Below are 26470 nucleotides of genomic sequence, written 5' to 3'. Positions count from 1 at the left end.
CAGTCTGAGAGACTTCAAATTCGTTAATGCAGAAGAGGAAACAGAATGGCTGTGAAAAACTGGCTTCCGCAGCCAGGGAAATCATTTGAAGATGCTCCTTAGGGGTCTAATCAAGTACCCACCGACGTCATTGGAAAAGCTCCCATGGACTTCAGTGAGAGCTGGACTAGAACCGAGAGGCCTATTCAGTACATTGAAAGAGCAAACTACAGAACTGCAAAACCAAAATCCCACCTCCCCTCACAAAAACAAAACCACCCCCTCATCTAGTTTTATTCTTGGTATCATTTCTATCTATCTGCCTTACAGTCCAAAGAGGCTGCTACCAGACAGTAATTCACAGACCAGTACCCTCAGCTAAGCCAGTGCCTTATTTACAGGGAACAACAAGAATATTATTCTGTATAAATTATGCATAATCACTATTTATCAAGCTGGGTTAATTGGCACATAACAAAAGAGTTGTCTGGTGCACAGCTGAATAATGTGGAAGCCAAAATGGATGGAAATGGTACAGCAAAAGCCTGATTGTGAAAGAAAAGTCACATTGCTACATGTTAATTCTTAACTGACTGCTGCCCTTTCAGAGGAGGAGGGGGTGGCCAAGTGAGACAGGCCTAGTTTGAAATTATTTGTTAATCTCAGAGGGTTTGGACAGATTGTTGTAGCTTTAAATACTGGTTCAAAGTCTGCTCTCAGCCAGCTGTATAGTGAAATGTTAACCTGCAACTCCATTGCTTTTCTGTGCTCCATGAGACCCCACTACATTCATCAGCAGAGAACAATCTCATTAAAGATCAGCAACAGCATGAGACTGTGGCCTCCAGGGGTACGTGTGATGGTGACAGAGAAGCAGGACTCTTCCTATCTTCTCTTGACAGAGAAGAGCTAAATGACTCATACCAAAGCCAGACTAGCAGCCCTTTGCTTCTACTCAAGAGGTCGTAGAAGTCCTCGTCAGAAACCTAGTGTGTTGCGAGACAGCGGCAGTGTGGGGCAGCACTTCTCTAGAACTGCACGCACCTGAAGAACCACAGCTTGGTCAACCTTATTCTACATGCCCAGAATTGCTTCGCTGACACCAGCAAGGCTTTACTAAATGTCCTAGATCCCAAAGCTGCGTGCACAAATTTAAGCACACGCTTAGGTGCTTTGATGAACAGACACGGACTGAAGCATGTGCACAAGACACTGAATGAGAGCTGAGGGTCAAATTGCCAAGAGGCTCGCTCTGGTAGGAGGTCCTCCTTCACTGATGCATTACAATCCGGCTGTACTAGGGGTGTTCAGGTGATTTATTCTGATTTACACCATGGCACTTCCACGCTTCCCTAGTCTCTTCTCTACTAACACCTACTAAAACCTCTCCTAGCAGGGAAACACCTGCAAATCGATGACTTCACAGAACAGCCCTTTCTCTCCTCTCTCTCAAACTTGCTAGTAAAATTAACAGAAAATGAGAAGACTCATGTAACTTCCACTGCTATGAGTTATTCACAACCACCATCCAGGCCAGAGAATATTGCTGTGAATTCATCATGTTTGTGCTCTCATCAGCATAAATACAAATGTATGCAGAACCACCGATACTTTTAAGAAATTTTGGATTACGTTCTCTCCATTACAGCTCCTCCATATCGGAAACATGGTTAACAAACATTAGCTTTCCTCTGAAAATATTCTGACATTTACCAAAGTTACCGTGCTACGCGCATTGTTCACACCACAGCTTATCATCAGTGGGTTACAATCCATGCTCTGCATCCCCATACTCCTATCCAAGAGGCTCCTAAGCCGAAATTCTTGGTGCCCCTTGAAAAGTCTAAAGTGACTCAAGGAAGAGAAGTTTAATGTGCAAAAGCATCTTCATTGTCCCTTTTTTTTAATCTTTACTGCAAACAACATCTGAAGTCGCTGGCAGTTCTTTTGATTGAAAAAGTGCAATTTGACAGGTGAGACTCTGTGCGCTGCGCATCAAATACTCACAAAGGTTAATATCAGTGATGCCACGAATTTTTGTTGTTTTGTATGTACAGTTAACCAGTCCACTCACTGCAAACTTCTTAGTATTTTCACATTATGAGTTTCTGGTACATGATTGGATTTAATAATTTGTACTGTATTTCAAACATAGGCCTGTTTTTATGTAATGCTTCTTTGCATGCAAATAAAATACATATTTAAGCAACTTTGTTGCCATTGAAATAAATACCTTTTCAACTTACTCTTTAATCATCTACATCAGGCCTACTTTCCAACTCAGTCCTTGGCCTCTTGGTTCACAGACACGCTCCATCCTCAGAGATGCATTAGCATCCTTAATCCAAATTTCTCCTGTAATAGGAGCATTTATTTGAAGTATCTAAAAAGTTCTCCTCTCTGGCTTTTGACAAGAATCACTAAATCTGCTAACACTTTGCTTGTATACACCAACAAATTCCAAGCATCCTGCAAAAACAGTGTGAACTAAGGAGGGAGAGGAAAACTGAGGCAGGGGGAACTCCAAAACAAGAAAGCAACTGCAACACTATCCAAGTCTCTTCTGGTTTTGAGAACAAAAAATCTAATCCTTAAGGCAGAAAATAAGTATGAATTTCTAAAGCGAAATGCACTGTGGATCTTTCCCTCAGTAAGTCACTTCAGTGAACCTTCCACAGCTCTCAGTCAGTCCTTGCCATGCCATAGGGAATTAGCCCATTTAGGGGGTGTTGCTCAGCCAAGGAACAAGCAGATGAGCCTCACCAGTGTCTCAAACACAACTGTGCAATACCCAGACCAGTACGAAGTTGGGGGAAACAGCCTTAAAATGGCAGTATGTATCTCTATGGCAGTAGTCTCTATAGCCAATCTACCAGCACCAAACAGCTTAACTGGAGCAGCGTGGATGCTAGCTGGCAGTAAATTCTCCTGTCTTAAGGGAAGTTCTCACACGGCTTTACCGTTGCTGTAGCTCTGCAGTAAGCTGTAGGATGAGCTCTTTCCAGAAGACCATTAGCACGCTGAAGGCCTGTCCTTGTTGCTGGTTATTCTTTGCAGCACTACCTGCTCTGGGAGGTCAACCACTGAACAAAACCATGCTAAGGACAGGAAGGGTCTTACCGAGAGACGACAAACTGGAGAGAAACACTGCAAGTTCTGGATGACACAACCAGGCTCTGCAGGTAGGGAAGCCCTTATTCACAGCAGGCACAGACGTAACCATGGGAGGAACTGTTTCATGAACTCAATGAACTTGATTAATTGTTCAGCTCCCCTTCAAATAAGCTTTAAAAAAAATCAGCTTGCTATGCACAACAGAATACTGGTATGTGACTCTAGTTAGAGACTGTAAATAATGCCTCACTTAAAATTAACCGTGCCTATATCCTACAAAATATAAACATATTAAATTTCTGCTTCACTAATTTCTTATAAATTAATTCACAATATCTCCCAGGTTTTATAGATTAATGACTCTGAATTTTAACTTGCAAATGTCAGTGCCAATTTAAGTTTAAATTTAAAAATAAATATTTTTCTTTTGTTAAAACCGGTGTAATAGTCATCAAGAGAAGCATTCATGTCATTCAGCAAAAAGCAGTTCATCACAGACTTAGGTTCCAAACCAGGAAATCTCTCTCTCCTCCCCCACTCACAAACACACATCCATCTCTCTCTCTCTCTCTCTCTCTCTCTCTCTCTCTCTCTCTCATGTAATTCTACACTGTCTATCAAAATAGCGGACAACAAAAAGGACTATGATAATGTGTCTTTGTATTTGTCTAAACTAATACATAATGTGGAGCTAACACTAGGCTATTGTTACTGTATTTTCCTAGCCTGATTTTCAAACAGACTTCCTGACAGTGTCAAACTTTTCAAAGCGGCCCGTCAACAGATTATTTTTGGACTTGAAAGTTTTGTAGGCCTTGGAATAGATTTATTTGGTGAACTCAGGTAGTAAAGCTTTTCAGATAGATTAATGGACTAAGTGAAGTGTCTCTCCAGACTATAATAGACGGCATAAGAGACCTCATTTTCCAAGAAATGTCAGTAATCGGCACAGAAGACTTCTTTGTACTCTGATTTTCTCCATATATTTTCCATTTACATGAGCCAGTCTGAGCCCTCCTTCCCACTGGCAATGTTATCAGTAAGACAATACCTTTCTATAACAAAAATAGCATAGAAACTTGCGTAAGAAAAATGAATTTGATAACAATAGAATGACTTTCTCATAATAATTTAATAAATTGAAGACATGAAGATTTAAATCCTCCAGTAGAGCTGCATAAAAAGGACTGATGAATTCGTCAGCTCTTCCAAGCTTCCCAAAGAAGCCCAGACAATATTTCTTACCTCCTGTTCTACAGAGATCACCTATAAAAGAAAAACAGGCATTCAAGTCCCTCTATTATGCCATTCTTTGCCTCTGGGGCTAAACTCACTGTTGAACCTGCAGTAAGTAAATGTGAAACGTTTAAAAATATTCTGACTTGTTTCTAATCTTTCTCATTAGAGTAATATACTTGTAACACCCTTTCTGGTTAGGAGAATGGTTGCGAACCCTGAAGTTACCGTACGGACATGCAGCAAGCTACTGACCTTTATAGTTTTCCACTAAACCAAGAAAAGTCTGCAAAAACATGCCAGAAATGCACACACAGTTAGTCACTAGCTTCAGTTAAGCACTATCAGTCCAATATTTCAAGAAGTCTTGAGACCTAGAGAAACCACACCAAACCAACCAAATGATGAACTCCATGAAGTGAAAATTCCCAGATTATTTTGTAACCATCAAAATAATTTAAAAACAAACAAAACCACCCCTTCCAGGCTCTCCATTTTTCCATAGCTTAGTGCAACTAGTCCTAAATTAAATCCTATTGAAGCCATCCTATTAAGGAAAGCTGCCAGGATTTGAGTTACTGTATTGGAACGGTTTCTTTTTCTTTGTTCAAGTAGCAAATTTGTGTTATCCCAGCTTCTTTCTCTCATCCTCTTCAATGTATTTGTTCCACCCTCAGCTGGATACAAAGTTAGTTTTTAAAGACCATTTTCAAGGCAGTTTCAGGCCCTGCACTCAGCCCAGCACTCTCAAAATTTTTTATAGATTTAACAGCATCATTTTTTATACAGTAACAAGAAAAAGAGAAGAACTGTATATAAAAAGTAAGACAGAAGGTGATGGGACTAACTAACACAGGGATGTGATCCTTCAACAAGTCAGAAATTGTTGCTATTTGCAAAAATAAATGAGAAAAAAAGAAGAAATGTTTTTTCCCTCTGGTTTATTCCAATGACAGTCATGTTGGTGCTATGAGTAAGGACAGCAGGAAAGATGGTTTTACACGGAGTATATATCCATAAGTTCACAGTGTCTCCTTAAGCACAGAATCTTTGGGATTTTATTCTGTTTTAATCTATGTTTGATAAAAGTCTTTCATCCCATCAAAATTCTCGGGTTTTACACGGATTCAGATGGTGGCCAGCTGATAGGAGCCTCCTCTTTACTCTGGAGGAATCAAAATACTCTGAATCTGCCCTCTTATTTTGTTGAGGGACTACAGGAACAGAGAGAGAGATTGACAAAAAAGCAGGATAATTCAGCATCTGTGAATATAGGGATACACACTACACATTAGTTCCAAAAGAAGGAAGGATGATTTAATTTCTGTTCTTCAGAAAGAAAACCTTCCTTCCATAAAATCTACCCACAGTACAGTAATTGAAAATCTTTCAAAACAGCACCAGCAAACACACCGCGGGTGTGCCCTACAAAGGAGTAGTTCCAAGCAATTTCACATCTTAGAAAGAAGCGCAATTTAACCCTCTTGGCTCTGGATCCTTTTCTAAACTGTGGCTTCCCTTCACTTACTTGGTCCTCTCCTTCCTCCCTTCCAGCCCCCAAAACTATTCTCAAATAAAAAATGTCCTGCTATCACACAATTAACCTTGAAGAAAAACATAGCATGGAGTATATTACTAGAGAATAAAGAGAAACCATCCAACTGCCACAATAAAAATATTTTCTTTTACTAAAAGGACAGTTAAAACAAATGTAAATAAGTACAGTATCTAGGATTTTCATTACTTCAGCTAAACAGAATAAATGTGCTGGGTTAAGTCAATAAGTGAAACTAATCATGCTGTACAGAGCTGTAGTCTTCTGACAAACCGCATTCTGAAGTCTCTTTCTAAAACCATCACATCTACAGAGTCCATTCAAACTTCCCAAATGAGGAAGAGAATCCAAAGCACAGTCAGTTAATTAGAGCCAACGATGTGGGAAATGCAAGATAATTAAATTCTTCTCCTAAAAGATATATTTCTGAATATCAGGTTTGGGAGACCAGGGGGAGCAAGTGAGAAACTCATCTCACCCCGTAAAACTTAACTCACCTTTGCGAGACTCTTCTTAGAAATCAAGCAATCATATTTTTGTGTAGCTTATTAAGAAACATTACTGATTACAGTAATATTACACAATGATGTTGCTGTATGTATAATTTCAAAATTTTTGTCCTTGATATAAGCAGATGCTGTCTGCGCAAACAGGAGATGTGCATTTAACCCATGATGCAATTGCAGTGGAAAAGAATAAAGACAAGTTTGATCCAAAAGAAAAAAAAATATAAATCAAGACTTTTTAAAATAAGGAAAATCAACCATGAGAGGAAACATGATTTAGAAGGTAAGGGTTCTTCCTCTAAAACAGCATAATCAGGGTTTCTGTGTTTAAAAAGTTAAATTGTTGCCTAAGATTAGAAAAAGCTACTTGAATACATGACCCTGGAAAGATTGTCCAGGTGAAGAACTTGGGCTTGTGATTAACTAGATCTGAAAAATAACCAGTTATTTAAGCTAAGCAAGCCCTCATGTTCTCTCTCTCTCTTGAAAGACAAAAAAACACCCAGAAGCAGAGATCTGACTGACATCTAATGGAAGATCAGGGTGGAGACTACACACCAGCACACTGGCTCTTGCAATGGATATTGCTACTAATGAAGAACAAAGTAGGGACCTGAATTAGAATATCCACTCAGCATTTTATACAGCTGAGCAGACTGTTGAAAGGCAAGTTTAGACATTAGAGTGTCCAATTTCAACATCTGTTCTCCAACAAGCTGTTAATGTCTTTATGGAGAACTGCAATGTCTTTATGGAGAAGTGCACAGAATATTGAAGAATATCATACATAAAGACTTTTAGCTACTAGCCATATACAAGCATCCTCTCAAATGACAATATTGCCCTTCCCTACTTCCTCCTCTGTCATTGTTTTCTTAAGAATCCAGATAACCATCACATGTAATCCTTACTGTCATAATTGATCTTGTATCTTTAAAAGACAAGCAGGACAGAATCAGTCATATTGCAGCTCCACAGAAGAACAAGTAAATACCCCTTAGGGAAGGCCACCTTTCCTTAGGATTCCCAGGAGGTTTTCTTCTTTACTCTGAAGTGAACAGTAGAAAATATCACAGTTTTCCATAATGTAAAAAACCAACCAACCAAAAAACAACAACAAAAAAAAAAGAAAGAGAGATTCACCACTGTACATTTTTTTTACCCTCAAGCTGTCCTTTCTGCCGAGAAAGCCAGAAAAGCAAAGGTATTGAGAATACGTACCAAGCAAAAATACCTGCTTTGCAACTCTCAAGTTAACTTTTTGAGTAACGTGATACTGCAGCTGAATAGTCAAACTTGCATCCATGCTTTAATTAGAGATAAGGGGAGCACCTACTGTTTGCACTTACAGTATATCTGGTTCATGAGCAGCAGGAGCAAGTTCAGCCATCACAACTGTTTAGCTTGTGCTGCTCTGGTGCACCATTTCAGCAGCGGAGGCTTCGGTAACAATTAAGCAGAGCCATTCACAGCTGCAGAGACCCCTAAATTTTGCCAAGTGCGGTAGCTGGTGTTTCATCCTTGCTACTGGATCTTGTCAGCCACTGCCTCGCACAAGTTATCAACAGAACCCATCTCTCTCCACGCTGACAGCATTGGGCTCGGGGTGTCTATTCTCCCATAAACGTGTAGGATATTTATTCTGCTAACTCATCCACTTTTATAGAGGATGAGCATGTAAATATCCCATCTCATAACGGGAGATTAAATTTTGAGAGAAAGAATTTCAAAATAAACCACCATCAATTCATGTGGTTGTATTACAACAGCTTCATTGCAGAGACTGATAAAACAGAAAAGAAAGCAGAAGTGTTGAGCAGAAGGAAGCAGACAGATAAAAAGTGGCTTGCTAGGATCTGAAAAACCAATGACAAGAGATGCTCAAATGAAGCTTTTTCATGGTTACAAATGCATTACTTATTGGTAAAGAAAAATCTCAGACTATGAAGAAAAAGGAAGAAAGAACAAGAAAAAAAAATATTCTCCTATTCGGGAAATTCATAGTTTATGCCGTGGAAAATTGAAATTCTGATTAAAAAAAATTCCATTTGAAAGCTATCATAGGTTAGGCAAGCTGAAGAAGAATATGATCCTTTGGCAACTGAACAACACACAAATTTGTAAAGATTTCTATCCACTATACTGCCAAAAAGAACTGCTAAATACCATTTTCAGAATCATGGTGATATAAATCTACTTCCACCCACTTACATCAGGCATGCTAAGTCAATCTACTTCAGCTGTGATCTGGACTTACCTATTTTATGAAACCTTAAATGCAGTTATTTAATAAATTTGCTACAATTACAAATATATGTTAAAACACACCCAAACATTCTACAGTTACATCTGTCACCACCATGTACTGTTGAAGTTATGTTCAATGTACTTCAGGTAAATATGGGGAAAGTCGGCTCTCAGGGCAGCTACAGGAGACAATGGTGTTATTTCAGATATAATCAACTACACATTAATAAAACTTAAAAAAAAAAAAAATGCTCTGAGCACTTTATTTTTGATCACCCATGACTACAGAGCAAGACAATGGAAATTTTCAAGCACAGTACTTAAAAATCCATCTAATCTTTACTTAGCGATCATAGTTTTTCAAAATATGAATCTTTCAAATGTACAGCAACACATCAATGAAAGAGCACATCCTCTAAAACGCGAGAGGGGCTTTTATTTGAACTTTCAGGATTTGTTCTAACCCATTTTGAGTTAGAACAACAGATTGTTCCAGTGAAGGGACAGAAGCTGCAGCCAAAGGGCCATCTGCAGAGCTCCAGTGAATCCCACAGCAAAAGGCAACGTGATGGAGCAACCCAGGCAACTGGGATACACACCATTAACTAAGAGACAGAATGAGGGATGGAAAACTTTTAGAGGGTAAGTGTAGACAAACATGAGTACTGCATCACTGAATTTTTTTTAATAAAAAAATCAGAAAGATGAGGGTATTAGTTACGAAGCCAGGAGACTACTACTGTATGCACTGCAAACAGGGCTTGCCTCAAGGTTTTCTTTGATTTTAAAACAAAACTGCAGTAATGGAGTAGATTTAAATGGTCTTTTTTGTATCTGCATCTTCTAAGAAATCCTTTACTCGTTTAATAAAATAATATTTTCTCCACCTCCACAGCAGAAGATTGTTTAGACCTGTTAGCACCCACTGGGGTTTCATTGTGTCAGCTCATTTCAACATAGATGTGTTAACTGGTTGTTTCTAAATGAAGGTCCTACATTCAGATTCTGATAGTCCATTCCATAATCCTTCAAGTAACTTTTAATACTTTTGAATTAGGATTAAAAAAAGTCTATGTATACACTGCCTATCAGGACATATAATTCAGTGTATCATTTCATAACCCAGCTGTCAACAGAGACAACATTTTTATAATACATGTATTGTATGCGTGCCAGTATGAGATGAATAGTCCTGTAACTATAATCAATACCGTTCATTCAAACAACTGGCAGTAGCATTTCAGACAACTGGCAATTTCATCAGTTTCACTGGGCTGCCCAAAAATAAACAGCTTGAGAGGAATGAATGATCTCTGTGGTTATCTATAAATAATACTAATCTCAGTCATTTGTTTTAGGGGGTTCATCATTGGGAGCTGCAGAAGTCTCGTATCAGTGCAAAAGGCATGGCTGGCTTCAAGAAACTAAAGAAATGCTGAAGAATTATACTGTTGGTTTTTCATTCACCCAGTTACTGCATTTACATACAGCCTCCACCGAAAGCACCAGGATCCCCCCAGTGTTACAGCAGTTCCAGCTATGCAGGGAACTCACACGATCTCAGGGATTTGTAACCATTTTGAAAGTCAATCTGGAAATTCCAGTGATCTGAGTAAACCTACCCTGGTGTGGTGGGTTGACCCCGGCTGGATGCCAGGTGCCCACCAAAGCCACTCTCTCACTCCCCTCCTCAGCTGGACAGGGGAGAGAAAATACAACAAAAAGCTCGTGGGTCAAGATAAGGACAGGGAGAGATCATTCATCCATTACCGTCATGGGCAAAACAGACTTGACTTAGGGAAATTAGTTTAATTTATTACCAATCAAATCAGAGTAAGGTAATGAGAAAATAAAAACTAGATCTTAAAAACACCTTCCCCCCACCCGTCCCTTCTTCCCGGGCTCAACTTCACTCCCAATTTCTCTACCTCCTCCCCACCAGCGGCGCAGGGGGATGGGGAATGGGGATTGTGGTCAGTTCATCACACGCTGTCTCTGCCACTCCTTCCTCCTCAGGGGGAGAACTCCTCACACTCTTCCCCTGCTCCAGCGGGAGACAGTCCTCCATGAACTTCTCCAACGTGAGTCCTTCCCACAGGCTACAGTTCTTCACGAACTGCTCCAGTGTGGGTCCCTTCCATGGGTGCAGTCCTTCAGGAGCAGACTGCTCCAGCGTGGGTCCCCTGCAGGGTCACAACTCCAGCCAGCAAACCTGCTCCAGCCTGGGCTCCTCTCTCTCCACGGGTCCACCCACAGGTCCTGCCAGGAGCCTGCTCCAGCACAGGCTTCCCATGGGGTCACAGCCTCCTTCGGGCATCCCCCTTCTCTGGCGTGGGGCCCTCCACGGGCTGCAGGTGGATCTCTGCTCCACCATGGACCTCCATGGGCTGCAGGGGCACAGCCTGCCTCACCATGGTCTCTGCTCTCTGCTCCAGCAGCTGGAGCACCTCCTCCCGCTCCTTCTTCACTGACTTTGGGGTCTGCAGGGCTGTTCCTCTCACATATTCTCATTTCCCTTTCCAGCTACAATTGTGCAGGTTTTTTTTTCCTCCCCTTCTTAAATACATTATCCCAAAGGCGCTACCACTGTCGCTGATGGGATTGGCTCTGTCGGACACAGGGGAGGCTTCTAGTAGCTTCTCACAGAAGTCACCCCCGTAGCCCCCCTGCTACCACAACCTTACCACACAAACCCAATACACCTGGGAATAACTAATGTCACTTCTGACGAAACGCGAGCAAGTTTGGGATTTTTAATTACTTCAGTGTGAAACTTGCCCACTCTCAAAAGAGTGTTTGAGAGAGAAACAAACCTAACAGCTCAATGTGAATGAGACTAACGCTGAGGCTGATGGGTGCGAGGTGAACCCAGGCAGACGGGGAACAGAAGGCGCCATTCACAGGCCTGTTTGCTGTCTCTGGGAAGTGAAATAGCTCTTTTTTTTTAAATTATGGTCTATCTGCTCCTATCTATCAAAGCAAGGCAAGAACAGAGAACAGAGGAAAAGGAATAAAGACAGATGACTAAAGAGAAAAAACACATCTTTGCAAAGGACAGATCCCAAAGAAAACTTCCAAAGCCCTGAAGTGAAAAAAGATCCAATTGCTGTGGTTGAAGTGACTCTCTCTCCTTGGCAGCCTTGCTGGGCTGTGGGCTAGCACAGCAACACCACTGCTGCCCAGCCTGCAAGCCTGCAGATCGGTGGGTCACCAGCCCTGAGGCTCTGAACATTATCTCCTGTTCCTGCAGGAAAATCTCCTAACCGTTAGGAATTATTAGGTTTTCTACCCTATTCCACTGGTTAGGAATCACAAGACGCCTGGTGTGTGCTCTAGGGAACACAGAGGAATGATCAGTTCTCCCAAGGACCTAGAGGCTAGCATTCATCTGCTTCCAGGCAGGATTTGTGCTGCCATGAGACATCACTGCAGAGAGCTCAATACACCACCGGACTGCAGCAATTTCTTTCTTGCGGATACCATGAGTGGGAGCCAAAGCCATCACCTCAGCTCCTCCACAGAAAGTGTAATGCTCCAAAGAAGCTCCATCAGAAGAGCTCTGCAGAAATGCCCAAGGCCTCTGAACAGACCACTGAGTAGGAAGCAACAGTGTATGTGCATACATCCAGGTAACCAAACTGCTGCTGGACCAAGTTTAAAAAGTCACATTGTTCCATCTATAGCCACAAACAATCACTTTTCAGTCTTAAAGCCTGTTGCTCAGAAAATGCATATCCTGGCAATTAAAATAATCTTAAATTTGGCGCATTATCCAATTTACAAGCTTATTACTAGGATAATATGAAGGACAATCAGCACACCCAGCCACACCAAGAAAGCACTTCAGTGGGACCTTTCTAGCATAATGGCTGACAGCAAAAAGATTAATGGCACTAACTTCTTCAGAAAGAGAACACTCACTTTCCAGTGGACAAACAGGGGAAGCTCACAACCCAGTTGATGCCTCTACACCTCTGAGAAATGAGACAGGCTGTACCATGGAAGTTGCCTTTGCAAACAGAAAGTCAGCGGCTGTTTTAAAACGAAAGCCTCGATTATATTGTTAAAGTAAAATTGTCTGCAGGACATTCATAGAGAAAAGCCAGCTTTTAAGAATGGGTGAATTTATCAAGCAGCAGATCTTTATTGCTTTGATCATCAATATCTTAAAGTTACTATTTTTTATTCTATATTGGCAATAAATCTCTACACACTTGAACTGTAATCACCACAGCACAACAAGACACACTTCTCTCAGAGATTTACTCAGTCACAAAAAACACCCCAAACAAACTGGGTGGGAGGATGGCTAAACTGGTAAAATAAAGTCTCTCAGTTTCAGGTAAATTATTAGGTAGCAGCGTACACTGCTATTAACCTAAAGTCCATAATGAGAGCTTAAATGAACAGTTCTAAGGGGACGCAGGCCTTTGTAAGGGAGCTGCACTCCTGCAGTTGGCACTAATTGACCCTTTTGCTGGCAGGCTCAGCGGAGAAGGCAGGCAGCAGCGTCTGAACTGCAGGCCCTTCTCTGTCATGCAGAACAAAGTCACAGTCCTGATTATCCAGGAGGTTTGATCTTAATGCTTTACACTTCTATAGCACCTTTCATCCAGGAATGAGGCAGGCAGGATAGCAGGGGAGAATCTTAAACTGCTATTGCCCTTCCCACACCCATTTTGCAGAAGGAGGTCTCCCGTCTTTGGAGCTTTCCAATACTTTTTGCAAGCGTACTCCACATACACTGAATTACTCAGCCGAATTTCTGAGAAACTGAAATGATAGATTCATATGTCACACATAGCTTCACCCAGGCTTCTTGAAAACACAATTAATAATCGATTTTGATTAAGTTATTTCCAACAAGATTTTAATCCCCTTACAGGGAATGTTGCAACAGATTGAATCTAACCCAGCATACACAAGAAATACACGGGGCTGATATAAGCATTTTTAGAGACCACACAGTAGAAAGGAGGAATCATATTAATCCTGCTTGCAATTTTGTCCAAAAAGATGCCATTTTTGAATTCATGTGAAGATCCTGATTAAGGCAGACTATTCCAGAGCAGCAGATTCTGGAATCAATTAACAAAACAATTCTTATTAACACAGGGAATCTCCAGACATTACCAAGGAAGCATAAAATCTTTTCAGAAAAGCACGCAAGGAAAATATACTTTAATATCAAATTGCATACTCCAGTGTACGCAGCGATTGCCTCAACTCAAATCTCAAATGCATCTTATGTGAAACAGGGGCTAGCACTGCAGAACAACACAATAAGAATTTAAGACAGGAAGTGCAGATAATTTATCTGAATAAAGCTTCCAGGAGAATAACTGATTTATGTTGATAATGATCCAAGCTGGAACCTGACCAGGATGCAGGAGTTAGCAGCATCACTACCCACAATAGGTTCACTATTCATGAAAAATAACAGGGTGTTTTTACAAATGAAAATAGGTTGAAATGTCAGCTTTATGCTTCAACCAAAAGACCCTGTTTCACCAGAGATCTATTCTTGAATTACCTCTGGAGTGACTCAGAAAAAGGTGTCATGTTTTTCAATCAGGACTATCACACAAGCAGGTAAGAGACACAATGAGTTAAATTTCATAGAAGAGTCTATGGTTTTTAATGTACGAATAGAGGCTGTGTGACAAGACCTGCAAAATCCATAAACTGACGCAGAGAGAGAAAAGTAGTGAAATGTTCACAGCTACAAAAATACATATATGGGGGACAGGGAAAAAAAGAAAAAAGGAAAATCTGAAAGTAGAGATTGTATAAGTGACTCCTGCTAAAAGCAAGGTCAGCACTTTCTACTGGAGACTATTTGATTTACACTATTTTGTTTCAATTTAAAAACAAAATCTTTCCTTGGCAGATTCTGCTCTACACAGTCTATTACAAATACTTCTGAGATACCCAGCATCATTTATAAAGGGACACTTATTACTGCTGAACGTGAACGTTTTGTTAAATTTCCCAAAGTTCCAAGAGGAAATATGTGCGACGCTACACAAGGGGGTATTCAGTTAGTTGTTGAAGTCAAGAGCCTAGACAACCTGGGTAGTCCTGGAGGAGAGGTACGCTACTGATTAAGATGCCCCGAGTCTCCCTTGAAGAATCCATTGGCTGTCCTGGACCCGCATCCCACACTTATCCAGAGGCTTAAAGCCAGGAATGCCCCATGAGGGACCACTCTGTTTTTATCCTTTACTGGCTTCGCTCCTTCAAACTCCCGCAGAGTTACTCCAGATTTACCCTGGTGTAAATCAGATCAGAGGAAGACTTCATTATGTATCTTGACTGACCATATTTATCTAACAGGATACAAAGAGGCTTTTTTTCCTTTCTGTTAGGGTAGAACAATGAAGCACTAAAACATTTAGGTCCCCGTGGTCATGCAGATACGCATAACTACGTATCGCTCCTTGCAATTTCTTTTTGTGTTACGTAGCACAAAACAACTGGCAATAAAGCACATCTGATGCATATGAACGTACATCTTTGAAACAGGACATTGTGGTTGTAGAAACCATCGCTACATTTACTACGCTCTGCATGTAGTAAAGCTATACTGATTCATGCTTTAAACAAGGCAACTTCTGCACCTGGAGTACCAAACTGGAGTAGCAGAAAACTTCAGGAGGGGTAACTGGTCTCATTTTGATTAATTTTGGACTTATCTCACTGCCTCTCCAGGTAATAAAGTTGCCTGTAGTGGTGTGGAAAGACATGCTATACATACTTTAACGGACAAAAATTGTCTATCCATAAAATCCATCACAAGCAGCTTGAACTATATACCCTGAAAAATGCAGACAGCTTCTTCCAAAACACACACTATTTTTTTTTCACATTCATCATCTATATGTCATTACAAAAATTGGACAGAACAGGTGCTTTTACATTGAAAAAGGCAGATTCATGTCTGCAGAAACATCTTGCTAGCTCGGACAGGCTTCACCAAATTGTTTCAGTCAAGAAAAAAAAAAAAAAAAAGTACAAAACCCAGAAATCATCATTTCCAAAACAAAACATTTGGCTTCAACTGAAACCGAGTCAATTTTTTGAAGTCTGAAACTATTTAAAGAGCTTTTATTTTTAATTCTCTAATTTTCTGGTTGATCCCAATCTAATCTTTAAAACCTTCTTGGAACTACATCTCAAATGAAAGATTAGCAAGTCACACAGCTCCCATCATTTCCAATCATATGTGTTTTTGAAGTCATGCAGCATGATGTTCTGGGATATAGAATCGGTTTCTGGGATGCACAGAACAGCAGTGAGATAATGGTTCTATGGAGAAACTTGGTCTGAGCTGGCCGAGGCATTCAACATAAATATATGAAAACTACCATTAGTCAGGAGAATCACTCTGCTGACATGGCTGAAATAGGAAAGAAATAGGATTAGCTGGCATAGGACGACCATGTACATTTTCTTCTCTTTAGTATTATTTTATATTCATCAAGAAGTCTTAAGTAAATAGGCACAAAAAGCGATGTTTTAAAAAGGAAATTCAAAGTAGGATAGCAGATATTATGCTGACTGCTCACTCATTCAGCATTTCCTGAGGTCTGACTCCTTTTAACATGCTCCACGATGGTAGCGAAGCCGCTCTGGAGATGCCACCCGACCACTGCACAAACACTTTGGAGAAAGATGGTCGAGTACATTAAACTTGCTAGACAATTTAGAATCCCCCTAACAGTTTCGATTCAATGCAGGGTTAGACCCTGGGTCAGTCCTTTGTAAATCAATGGACACTAATTAGCTCTCATCTAACTGCTGGGAAAAAAGAATGCACATGAACTTGAGTTTTCTGACCATCAGACTTCATTAGAATCCAAACTTGGTGACACAAGTGGTAAAGCCTAAGAAGACAAAACCCCTGTGATCAGTAAAAACCAACATCTTACCATGTTCTGCTGTAGAGAGGCTATGAAAAGTCCATCACTCAAAAAAACTTATCAATTACCATTTCTCCCCAAGCCATCGCTCCCCCTGCATCTCCTCCTCAGAAGGAAAACACAAACAATGACAACAACAATCACCACCACCAAAAAGTTTTAAGGAATTTAGCATACACAGCAGGGTACAAAGACCAATCAAGACATGTATCATGATGCAGCAACCCTGTGATTCGCAAGACCCACGCTGATCCATGTGCGCTAACTGGGCTGCAGCACCTATCTTGGACTAAGATCTCCGAAAAGGAAATCAAAGAAACCATGGAAGGCACCAATGCCTGAAACGCAGTGCCGCACATCTCTCGGAAAAGCTGGCAGCTGTGAGATACTGATTGCAGCAAGTGCTGTAGACCTCACTGGGAGAAATCAACAGGCAACACCGCTCCTAATAAAGACGGTTCTTTCTCCCACCACTCAAATAAGCAGTCTGAGTGTGGGTCAGGTAGGCAAGAATTGGGCACATGCTGTGCTGTAGAAGTGTGGACCATACTTGTAATAAAGATCCACAGTGTGCAGGAGACAAAAAAAACTTTCCAATATTAAACTTGCTTTCTTTCCAACAGCTTTGCTTATTTCAGGTAAAGAGGTGAAAATTTCTCCTTTGTCAAGTGATAGATTGGCTTGCTGTACAGCTGTGACACGTTCTCCTAGGTCCATCAGTGGGAATGTATGTCCTCTTCTGGCAAGGACAGCAAATTAGTAAGTGCTAATTTCAATTTATTTTTCAGAAGCATGAAGAGTAGGCTGCGTTTTGGTGTTTTGGGTTTTTTTTTTTGCTTATTGATTTTGGGTTTTTTTTGGTTTGTTTGTTTGTTTGGTTTTTTTAGGAAGGGAAGCAGAAGAAGTGATCAACAAAACTAAAAAGGCACTGTTAGCCAAAGCTCTCCAAGTTTTTCACTGCAAACAGCCCTGCAATAGCTGTCTGCTACAGGCAAATTGTATTACCCTTGTATAAGAGAGAGCAAAACTGTGCTACCAAAAGTACAAATTGACTTACACCAAATCATGCTAAGAGCCATCAGAATCCACAATTTCCCAAGTTCAGCCCCTTTACCTCACGGGCTGGGCCCAAATGCTTGATATTTGCATATGACAAAACTACTGATGGTGAAATCAGCAACTACCATTACACACATCAGTCCAGGAGAAAAAGGTGTGAAAATAATGAAGTATACATGGAATGAAGTAAGTATGCATGGACTATATACCATCAGAGAGTGAATATACCTTTCCCAGATATCTGCATATCGTTTTAAAGACAGTTCTTGTATTAAAAAGGACTCAAGACAGTGAAGTCACCATGCAGCCCCGTATTTTTTTTAAATTCTTGATCAGAATTTCAAACATATTTGAATAAACTCCAACAAATACAAGCCCAACACAAGGGCAGGATCAAGCATCCAAATGCAATCACGTAACTTACAAGTGGTCTGAAAGTGAACCTGTTGTAAATTGTGCTTGGAAAAAAAAAAAAAAAAACAAACAAAAAACTTTCAGCCTATCTGAAATTTCCAAATAGTCTAGCAAAATAATTACATACAAGTGACCAGATAGGTCGCTCCACTCCAGCAGAAGAGTGCTCACCTGGGCTATTATCCAGTTCTAGGAGAGCAATTCACCCTTTTTACAAGTGCCTGGGCAAGTTATTCACAGCGCAGTGTCCCTGTAGGTTGAGCCTCATGCACAAGGGCTTCCGTGCCTCCTGTGCAGTGTATGTGTGAGGGCTGCACGTTGCCACTCGCTATTTTAGAAGCGGTTAAGATGATAAAACAGACCCAGTGCCTCAGACACCACAAGGAGGATACGCAGGAATGACTGCTACGTGGATTCATTGACATAACTCCTTCCTACATTCACTCTTCCTCTTTACACAGAAACCTTATCACCAGTTTCTTTGTTACTCTCTGTATGCATGAGAAGTTTTACCCCTAATAATTACATCTTGGTGAGATCAACTAAAAGGCACGCGCTGCCTTTGAATGTTTCACATATAGCTACACGCTGATAAATTAACTCTACATTTCTGGTGCGACAGAAATATCTCCAAACTCCCCAGCGCAGTCAGGCCAGAGTACATACTGTGAAGCTGTGTGACAGTTATTAGTGTCCGCACTGCAATGACTACAAAGAGCTGAACACGAGTGTCTACTTTGGAGTCTTCGTAAGATGACTGCACACGAAAAACTCCAAGATGATTTGAAGTTTGAGGTTTCTAGGGCATCTGATATTCTGAAGATCAACAATAATATAAAGCAGGTGATATAATGGAGGGAAGCACGCTTCTGCCTCTGATGGGAAACGTAACACATACACATTTAGAAGAAAAAGAATCCCCATGGCTGAAATCTGGAAATTGCTTCACTGCTGCGATCATCACACACAGAAACTGGTTTGATCTAGATCAATCATTTTTATATTTCTATTTTTAGATCGTCACATTGTTCCAGCGGAGGTACAAGCCCCTGCACAGCAAACCTCACGACAATAGGTGCAGAGTTTTCAGGCTGCCTTATGAGCTCCCTTAGAAAGGGGGCCATGGCCTTCCAGTGATCTATACTTTACAGCAGCACAGAAAGTACCGATCTCAGGCTGTAACTTAAATGCCAAATATGAATTCCACATAAGCATCTTTCTCACAATAAATGAACATGAGTTTTCAATTACATGGTTTGGCTTGGTCTGAAACTGAACTATGAAACTGTTGCTGCTTTAAAAATAACATACTCTAAAGCATCTTAAGGATGCCTAACTAAACCAAAATTAGCATTCCAAAATCGGTAATGACAAAATACGTACTTTAAATGGAAAAATGTTAAATCACTCGATTGTGACAATGAAGAATCATTAAAGATACATCAGCTCCCTCATTTCACACCTTCTTGCGTAACAGTCCTACACTTGCAGTAGGACTGCCTCCCAGACACTGAACGCAGTGAACCCAGAGGAAAGAAACCCACTGTTTTCTGTGGCTTTTGGACAAGCTCCCAGGTCAGCCTTCAACAAAACTGTGGGTTTTTGTTGTTGTTAAAAGCTACTGTCACATGCTTGTTTCCCATCATGGCATCTCCATTTCCTCCTAGAGATAAACTACAGCTGTTACACATTTTATTGGAATGTGTAGTTAATCAGTAGCTCTCCAACCCATGCCAATAGTCTCGTGGGTCCTCCAGGCCCAGTGCTACGTAGGAAAAGGGAACAATTTCATCTCTGCTTCTGCACAAAATCTTGCCGAAACTGAACAAGTAAATGGCGCTCTTCATTGTGCTTTACTCTTCATTCATTTGGTGAATTCAGAGTTTCTCAAAAAAGTGTCCATTCATATGAGATTTTTTCCCATCTCTACAGCGTGAGTTAAATTAAACCCTAACATCTAAACAGTGTGTAAATGCTATGTATGTAGCAAAGGAGGAGAGAGAGTCAGCTTACTTTAAAATTAATTTAAGAAATAATAAAACATACTTGAAAGCAGCATGGTTCCTTCTGCTAACACTGAGATCCCATTCAGCTTAATGACAAATCATCTGCTCTGCCACAAAGTGGAAACAAACTTTAGTTGGAACACTCCCTTCACCTTTTGACCTACCCTAATATTGCAAAAGCTTTGACCCCTAAACTAAAGCCAGCTGATTTTCTTCGTCACAGGGCAGTAACATACAATACTTGAGCACGTTCTACAGCATAAAAGGTATTTTCAGGGATCTGTAACGAACAGTTGTGTAGAAAGCAGATTTCCAGGTGTTTTACCACAGAATGCTGCTAGAAACCACAGTGCATTCCTTATCGGGAGACTGAGGCACCTACCCTGTGGTCTCTCATGCAAAACCACCAGTACCCGGCCCAAACTTGGCACGACTTTCAGTGAGACATGCTTATGCTTTTGGCAGAAGGAAGCTGACCACTTTCAGCATCAGTGTCTTTTGCCAGCTGGCCAAAGAGTACACAGATGGAAGGGAAGCAAATTATCTGCCCACTGGCAAAAAGAAATGCTGAGCAGCACCTAAGGAAAAAGTGTGTGTGTGCACGTGTGCACGTGTGTGAGTGAGTATGCATGTGAGCATATATATATATATATACGCGCACCTGTGCTTTAGGAAAGGGAGTAATACATTTAAACTGGAAAAATTGTCTACTACTAACCCTGTGGTATCATTTTCTGCAATGTTCTCACAACGAATAGGCACTTTTTCCATTAAAACCTTCCAAGTTGAATTTTAAAGATTAAACACAAGAACTCAAGGACACTAAAGAAAAATTTTCTAAGAAAGTCTGAAATCAGACCCCAGCAACAAAGTGTCCATTCAATCACTTACAGGATTTTACCAACTTAAGGTAAGCATGTCATTGTATCTTCCCTCTTTTTTTGGTCTCTTAAAGAACAAGTGCCTGTGGAAAAAACACTACATGTCAACATCTGGTAAAATATAAAAAGCCTCCTGGGTTCAGAAGATATATGAGAAATGACTCAGAAAAATTAACAGGACAAGAATTTGCAGCTGATAGGTTAGGTTTAGCTGAGAGAGGGAATCTGCCTGTAGATTAATTAGATTCTGCAATCACAGCCCCGTTTCACCCATACACATCCCACCACTATCATTACATGATCAACAGATTTTAATGAAAACTAATGCTTCTTTTGAGAAATTCCATGGGGACTATCTATAAGGTTGACTTTACTTTTCTAAATATTTCTTGAAAATTGTACATAACGCAAGTGCACATTTGTTGGCTGTAAAGGTGTACAACAGCAATTTTTTGCAATGACAGTGCAGAGAGGGAATATGAGATCTGTGTGCTAATGAGCTGACACTGCAGAGGCTAGAGCAGTGTTAGTATAGTGCACTACAAGTGCAGAGCAGAAAGACATACGCGGGTTATTTCTAGGGAATACGATCTACAGAACCGTACGCATAATTCAACATTAATACTAACATCCTTCATCGGAGGTTATCAGAAAAGCATGAAAAGACTCTTCAGTGATGAATTTATACATTTGAGTTGTTATATTCATATTATTCTGAAAAAGTCAGCTCACTCCCTACTTGAGCATTTTTGAAGAAAATATAACATCCATGTTTTACTTGATTTTATTCATTCACAGGTCAAGTTAACTTTCTTCCTTTCTGCTTTTTCTGATGGCAAAAAGCTGCATATTTTAAAAAATGTAATAAATTCGCCCCCCCCCCCCCAAGCCAACTGATAAACTTCAATTCACCTTTAAATACACCAGAATTTTCACCTGTGTTTGCATTTGCTCTCTCTTAAGATATCATACAGCCAAATAAATAGGCAGGCAGATAAATACAGAGTGGATGAATACTGTATGCATGCGTGTAAATTAACTATACAGAGCGGGGCTCGGTGCTAGCAGTGAAGCAGGAAATACATGTACATGAATCAGATTATGCATCATTTAACTGAAAAAGGAATGAGAGGGAGGGGCTTAGGGCAGGAATTTTCTTTTGCTTCTAAACAAGTTTGTTCCCATGTTGGGATATTGCCAAATCAGACCTACCAGAGGTGGGCTTTTTATCTCTGGCTCATGAGGATACTTCAGAAGAGATTTTTTTTCTCCTGCCACTGGAATGCACCAGATTGCACCAAGGGGGATGTGCAGCTGTACACTAAGAACATAAGTCTTTCCTGAGCAGAGCCCCCATCAATTTCTGCACACATGAACACTTACTACAGCCACTATCATATAAATCAAAGCAAAGGAGAATAAAAAGTATTATTTCATGGATACTGACTAGTACAGGCACTAGGCTGAAGCTACACATGCTACTTTCTCCAATTTCCCTTCAGTTCCTTTACCTATCCCACCACAAAGTCAGTCACAGTCTCCCTCTCCAGTGAAAGCAGTCAGAGTCACTGCAGGTTTCTCTCCTATGGATCCCTGCCAATTGCAAATATTGATCAAACGGCTGTGTGACAGCACTGGAGACAATTTATGCTTATCTCCAAGAGAAGTAAAAATGTTGTGGAAAGAATTCCTTCATGGATACGGCAGCACCCTGAAATTATCTGCCACTCCACTGGGAAGTGAGGATGCGATTAAGGGTACTTAGGCCAGAATGTTTTACATGTTAGCCAGGTAGTGTGAGAAGCTATTAGTTCATCTTAATGCATCGATATGTATGAGCATCTGACTTTCAAAGATAATTGCTTGCAGATCCAAAAAGAGCAACTGTTCTTCTTTTTTTTTTTTTTTTTTTATTTTGAGCTACTGAGACCTATATGACTGGTGACTTGGACTCACCGTATTCTTTTCCTACCAACAGTATTACAAGATGGTTGACATAGCTATGGACAAGGTCACCTTTTCATTTTCTTTCTTCTGTTTCTTTTTTCACATCTTCTATTTTTAAATAGGTTACTGTAGGTTGGTATTCTCTGGTCTATGGTTTCTCCAGAGATTTAAGTTTTCCCAATTTTACTACACTGGTAATATGCGTGTTGGAACATGCAGCCCTATACTACAGAAAACCATCTCATTTTACTAAAATCGCCACAGCTTTCACTAACCAATGACAAAAATCATTAATTGTCAGAAGATGAGAAGCACCCTGACTAAAAAATACATTGACTGTCTCTGAACAAGCATGTGGTTCACTAGTGTTGGTAGGATCAGTAAAGAAGTGCTGGTAGAACTTTTAAAAGACAATTAATAATTAATCACCCAAGCAGTTTAATGTATTTAGTTTAAATCTATATAATTGATATTTAGGAAACTATGTTTGATACAGCCTCTTGAAGGGATTACACTGATTAAGGATTAATAGTCTGATGTTTGTTGTAAGGGCTGTTGAAGCTGGATAGGATTAGTAAAATAAGATGCAAAGTACAGACACGCTTTTATTTACCATTTTTTCCACTTTACCAAATATTTTTATTGGATATTATATAATTACCCCCCTGCAGAAGTTTTAAAGGTCCTAATTCAAAGCCCTTTAAAAAGTATAACGCTGCACTAGCAAGAAGCAGTCACATGGGGGATATGTTAGAATATTAATCCAAAATTTGTCCAAATATTTCCTTATTGTATATTTTCTAACCATCAACTTTCTTAGAAAATTCCTGAAATGCTAGAAGAATAAGATATCTACTTGTCCAGCCTTCTGATTATACAGTGTGGGACAGGAATATAAAAACTACCCTATCCCCAGCAAACAAAAGATTAAAGAAGCAAGATATTCAAAACATTAAATTGTTTTAAAGCAAGAGATACTAGTTTTCTGTACCCCAGTACTTCATTATTTTAGTACAATCCTTCGTCTTTGAGCATTTTATACTGGGAGTATATGAACAGGAATCCTGTTCATAACACCAAGTTAGCACATTGCATTCAGAGGTCCTTTAGATCATGTACAGACATATTTCTGTATACTGCAAAGTGCACGCAACTGCCTTGCAAGAAGACTCCATTCATTTTCAAAGGTTTACAATAAAAACTGTATAAAACTGAATTTGGACACATCAGTAAAACAAATATTCAGGAACTACTACTGGTAAAGGAATGCTTTTTTAAATGCAGAACACGCACCAGTCTTTCAGAAAGAGATTTCGCATTTTAACACCACATTAACACTACTCAAAGTTCTATTTTGCTTCTTCTGTTAATAAAGGCTCAAATTATACGTAACCACTGCTTGTGCAGAGCTATTTCTCATAACGCTAAGCGCTCTGATTCCATTTTCTCTCCCCTCAGCTCTAACGGTATTTGTCAGTTTACAGTCTCCTCAGCTTTTAACAGGACTTTCACTGTAAGAAAACAACCCAGTATTTCAGGGCAGAGGAGGCAAGTAAGCCCCTCTAGCTTTGTCCCCTCAAGGTCACTCGTAACCAGCTGTTTCTGTGTTATTCCTACATGGTATTATTTGCAAATTATGCTGTTTCACACGGCTAGGTTGTAGCCTCAACAGAAAAGGGATGTTACTTCAGCGGCAATTCACTGATAACAGCTACACAGCACTGCTATATAAATAACACGGTTGTTTTTCTGGCAAACAAAACTAAAGGGGTGAAAAGAAGTGGTGAGAGAACTTTCCCTAAGGTATTATTCAACCATATAATGCTGCAAATCTACTAAACCTCATGTCAGTACACACATTTGTTGCACTATATTGTATGAACGACAACTCTAGGCTACCAGGGAGAAATTGAATGTAAGGATAGATAACAAATAAATATTTAAAAAAACCAACCAAACAAACATGTATTTACTTACAAGCATTTGTCACTGAAAAACTGTTGGAAGAGTCCAAGTGATCTACATGATAGTTCAAATGGAAGGGCTTTTCTGTGGTATTTTGGTTTGTGTTGTATAACTGCACAGCAAATCGAAATGCACTGTGCTCCTGAACAGTGTTCCTCATGAAAAGTCCACCTAGGATGGAAAAAAAAAAAAGAAAACAGGGAAAAGGTATTTCAGAATGAATTTTGAGGAGAAACAGTGGCAGTAAGTTACATTTGCATACTGCACATCTCAGGAAGGAAGGAACAGGAGCAGGCTGAGCCTGAGCACATAATTCTGACAGAGCGCGTACATGAAATACATACTCCAAGTCCAAAGTTAGGCTTTTAAAGCCACACATCACATCCAGGTGCCCCCTGAGCGATCGGGAGTCACTGGGAGCTGCAGGTGCACCTTGAAAACCAGGCCACTTATACAGGCATGCCCACATACAGATTTAAAAGTCTAACTTTGGGGAACCGTGGCTCCCAAATTATCTGCAGACTACCCAAATAACGGCTCTGTAGTTATTTGCTAAGGACACGGGTGGCGTGCGGCGTGGCAAACGTGCGGTTTTAAAGGGTCTGGTGGAGAACACGCACAGCCGAGCGCTGCTCCAAGGGAAAAGCAGGGGAAAAAAAAGGCAAGTTTCACTCGCATGCCCTCAGCCTCACGGCTCATTCGGCCCCGGGCTGAGGGCACGTCGGCACGGATGCACGCCGTTACCCTCTCGCATTATTTGCTACGCGGGATGCGCTGCCTCAGGGCGCGATTCCGCATGAGCGCGGACCAGACCCTCCCGCCGCTCCTGAGGTGAGCGGAGAGCCCGGCGCGGCCGGCGGCCGCCCGCCAGCGCAGCCCAGGCACCGTGTCTGCCTCTCCTCACCACAGCGGGAAGGAGCCGGAGCGGGGCTGGCGCCGAGAGCTGCCGGGGCCGCCCGAGCCCCTGCCCGGCGGCGCCCGGGCTGCCCCCCGCCGCCCCCCGCTCCCCCGCCGCACTCCTTCCCCTCGGCGGGCGGGGGGAAGGCGCGGGTCGCGGTGCCGCGGCGGGCGCTTACCTATACTGATGGTGTTGGGGAACCCTGCCAGAGCCTCCCCCAGCAGCCCCGCCAGCAGCAGCAGGAGGGTCCGGGGCGCGCTCTGCCCCATTTTCTTCAGCCCCTGCGGTTCAGCCCCTAAAACCAAACTGGCGGCAGAGGCATGGGCGCAACTGGAGACTCGGAGTAGTGTCAATGGTGGTGGCGATGCTGGCGGAGGTAGTGGGGAGGATGGTCCCCCTCCTTTCTTCCCTTCTTCTTTTTTTTTTTTTTTTTTCCTTTCCTCCTTCCCCAAATCCCTCTCCTCTTCTCTTCACCCCAGCCTGGGAGGGCTCATTGGCTGCGAGGTTGCCTTTCTCCCCCCGTCTCCAGCAGCCCCCCCCCCAGCGCAGGGACTTCCCCCAAAGATGGTGGGTAGCGGAGCCGGCGAGGCTGCTCCGCCCGGGCCGGGAGGGGGTTATCGATCAAACTTGGCGTGAGGCGGGCCGGCAGCCGCCCGCCGCTCGCCTCGGCCCGCCCGCCCGCCCAGCCTCGGCGCTGGCGTCTCCCGGCCGCGGCGGCAGCGCTCGGGGCTGCGGTCGGAG

The 26470-nt window shown here is 41.4% G+C and overlaps 1 protein-coding gene across 2 annotated transcripts in view; it reads right to left on the bottom strand.

Annotated features, from left to right (window-relative positions):
• Positions 1-25998, bottom strand: part of GRIA3 (glutamate ionotropic receptor AMPA type subunit 3) — a gene marked incomplete at both ends in the record, with an annotated part of 156665 nt that extends 130667 nt beyond the window's left edge. For both annotated transcript variants that reach the window (XM_082323606.1, XM_082323605.1), the window contains 2 exons: positions 24844-25002; positions 25908-25998. In XM_082323606.1, coding sequence (XP_082179732.1) covers positions 24844-25002; positions 25908-25998 — 250 coding nt within the window. The remainder of the gene's footprint in view (positions 1-24843; positions 25003-25907) is intronic.
• Positions 25999-26470: the final 472 nt, after the last annotated feature.

Source organism: Platalea leucorodia (genome assembly GCF_965183815.1).
Source record: "Platalea leucorodia genome assembly, chromosome: 10".
Lineage (NCBI taxonomy): Eukaryota > Metazoa > Chordata > Aves > Pelecaniformes > Threskiornithidae > Platalea > Platalea leucorodia.
This window is presented reverse-complemented; position numbering and strand designations above follow the sequence as displayed.